Raw genomic sequence first — 2708 nt, forward strand, 5'->3', positions numbered from 1 at the left:
AGTAACTGCATAAGCTCATTTACAAATTCACCACCATTGTCAGATTGGATTACACGTGGAAAACCATAATGCGAGAAGACATCGATTAAAGCTTTTACAATTGTCATAGATTGCTTATCAGGCAAGGGTTTCAATACACAGTAACGTGTAGCAATGTCAACCATAATCAATAAGTAATTGTTGCCATTCAAGGAAGTTTTCATGGGACCAGCTAAGTCAATGCCCCAACTATCTCCAGGTAATGTGGCAGTAATGGGTCTTAGAGGATTATAACCCTTTTTGATTATGTTAAATTGTTGGCATGGAATACAACTCTTAACAAGTTCTACGGCTTCATTTTTCAGATTGGACCAATAGATACCTTTACGTTTTAAGGCATGGTAAATTGCATCAGAACCAAAGTGTCCTTTAATATGCTCACGTAGAAGAAGTAGTTTACGTTCTTCTGGATCCGGAGGTGTCATGTATTCACCTTTGTCTTCACTGGGTAGTTTTACTGCTGCTCTATTCAAAAGATGAGGCTTATCCCCTCCCAGTTCATTGACAGGATCTTCAATTTCATATAGACGAGAAAGTGTATCAGGGAGAATATTATCTACACCTGGTAAATGAACGACTTTAAAATCATATTGGAGCAGTGTATCGAACCAATTTATGAGCATAGCGTTAGCAATCTTTTGCGTATGAAGATAAGTGAGTGCCTTATGATCAGTATACAGGGTAAATTTGTTTCCCCATAAATACTTATGGAACCTCTTCAGAGCATATACAACTGCTAATAATTCTCGCTTAGTAGCTGAATAGTTACGTTCACTTTTAGATAAAGTTTTAGCTATCATAGAGATATAATGTACTTTCCCATTTATCTTTTGATACAGAATGACACCTATACCAACGTTAGAGGCATCGGTAGCGACATAGAAAGGTTGATTCATATCAGGGTATGAAAGAATTACATTTTCTAACAATACTTTCTTTAAGTTGTCAAAACATTGTTGGTGCTTATCATTCCATAACTTAATCAATGATTTTTCATTTCTTAACGCATCCAATGGAGCTAATAATGCGGATGCTTTAGGAATATGAGGACGGAAATAATTTGTGAGTCCACAGTATCTCATTATATCCTTTCCAGTCTTGGGAACAGGAAATTCTTGCACATTAGCAACTTTACGAAGGTCAAGAGAAACACCTTTAGGAGATATTCTGAAACCAAGTAAATTAATTTTGCGTTGAAAAAATGTACATTTATCAGGATTTAACTTGAGATTTACTTTAGTAAGTTTATCGATTACTTGCTTCAAGTGTTGCTTATGCTCTTCAATGGAAGTAGATGCTACAACTATGTCGTCAACAAAACATTTAGCAAAGGACATGTTTTCTAATGCGATGCTCATAGTTCTCTGCATTACACTGGATACATGCTTTAAACCAAAAGGAGTACCAACAGGTATATACTGTACAGAGTTCCAAGAGAAAGCTAATTTGTGTGCATGCTCTTCATTCATTTTTAAAGAGTTAAAAGCAGATTTAAGGTCCAAAGTGGAATATACAGTTGCTCCTTTCAATTCCTCAAATAATTCAGAAATTTTAGGTAAGGGCATTCTGTCAATTGACTTTAGAAGAGCATTAACATGTCTGGGATCATGGCACACACGGTAACCAGTTACTTCACCCTTAGCATTGGTCTTCTTTACTACAGTCAAAGCTGAGTTCCACTCGGTGTTAGCAGGAGCTCTCTTGATTACACCATTCTCCAGCCATTCATCTATCTGATCTTGTACTATCTTATGATATGCTAAAGGCACAGGATAGGGACGTCGATAAGATGTGACACCTTCAGGAGTTTCAATCGAGACAACAGATTCCGGTATAGTACAAAAGGAACCTTTAGGTATTGCTTGATTTAATTGGATTAATGGTTTAATGTAGTTTAATGCTTGTTGATGTTCATTAGATGAACCAGCGGGGCAGTTCTCTAATTCAGACATCTCATCATCAACTTATTTCAAGAGTTCACTAAAGTCATTGAATTTATGTTCAGGTACTTTGGAATTGTCTAAAGATACTTTACTATCATCCCATTTATAAGGAAGACCAGTAAGACCAATACCAAGTTTACTCATAAAATCAGTACCAATACTCATATCATGATCATTTGTTAAATTCATTACTTCAAAGGTATGATTAAAACTTTTTCCATTACACTTAATGTTTACTTCAGTTAAACCAATTCTCTTAGTAGTAGAGTCAGAGTCAGCTAACTTTATGACATTATTATTTTTAGGAGGAATAATTAAAAAATTATTTTGGAAACAAAATTTTTTATTTATAGAGGAAAAATTTGCTCCCGTATCCAAAATTGTGATGGCTTTTCTATTGTTTACAAGTATAGGAAAAGTTATAGAATTATCATTAGTACTTTTAAAGTCTCGAGTAACTATTAATTCTTTTTCTTTTTTAGACTTACAGTCAAGTGCCATACGGTTGAGAGGGCTGTTTATCTCACATTCATCCTCTTCATCGGATACATTATTTTCAGTTCTTACGGCCATTCGGTTTATATGTACAACATTGTCCTTATTATTGCTATTATTATTCTTAGCATCTAAGAACTCTTTGCACTTATGACCTTGGAACCAATCCTTGCGGCAGTAAGTACATGGCTTGGGCTTATACTTTCCCTTATTTACCAGAGGTGTCTTGAA

General features: G+C 35.1%; 1 protein-coding gene across 1 annotated transcript; it reads right to left on the reverse strand.

The window, feature by feature from the left end:
- Window positions 1-267: 267 nt before the first annotated feature.
- RO3G_12463 (uncharacterized protein) lies at window positions 268-1991 on the reverse strand (the record flags this gene model as incomplete). Its single annotated transcript, XM_067667047.1, has 2 exons — window positions 268-275; window positions 440-1991. 2 exons carry the CDS (start codon window positions 1989-1991, stop codon window positions 268-270), a joined length of 1560 nt encoding a protein of 519 aa, XP_067523148.1.
- Window positions 1992-2708: the final 717 nt, after the last annotated feature.

Source organism: Rhizopus delemar, genomic scaffold (assembly GCF_000149305.1).
Source record: "Rhizopus delemar RA 99-880 supercont3.10 genomic scaffold, whole genome shotgun sequence".
Classification (NCBI taxonomy): Eukaryota; Fungi; Mucoromycota; class Mucoromycetes; order Mucorales; family Rhizopodaceae; genus Rhizopus; species Rhizopus delemar.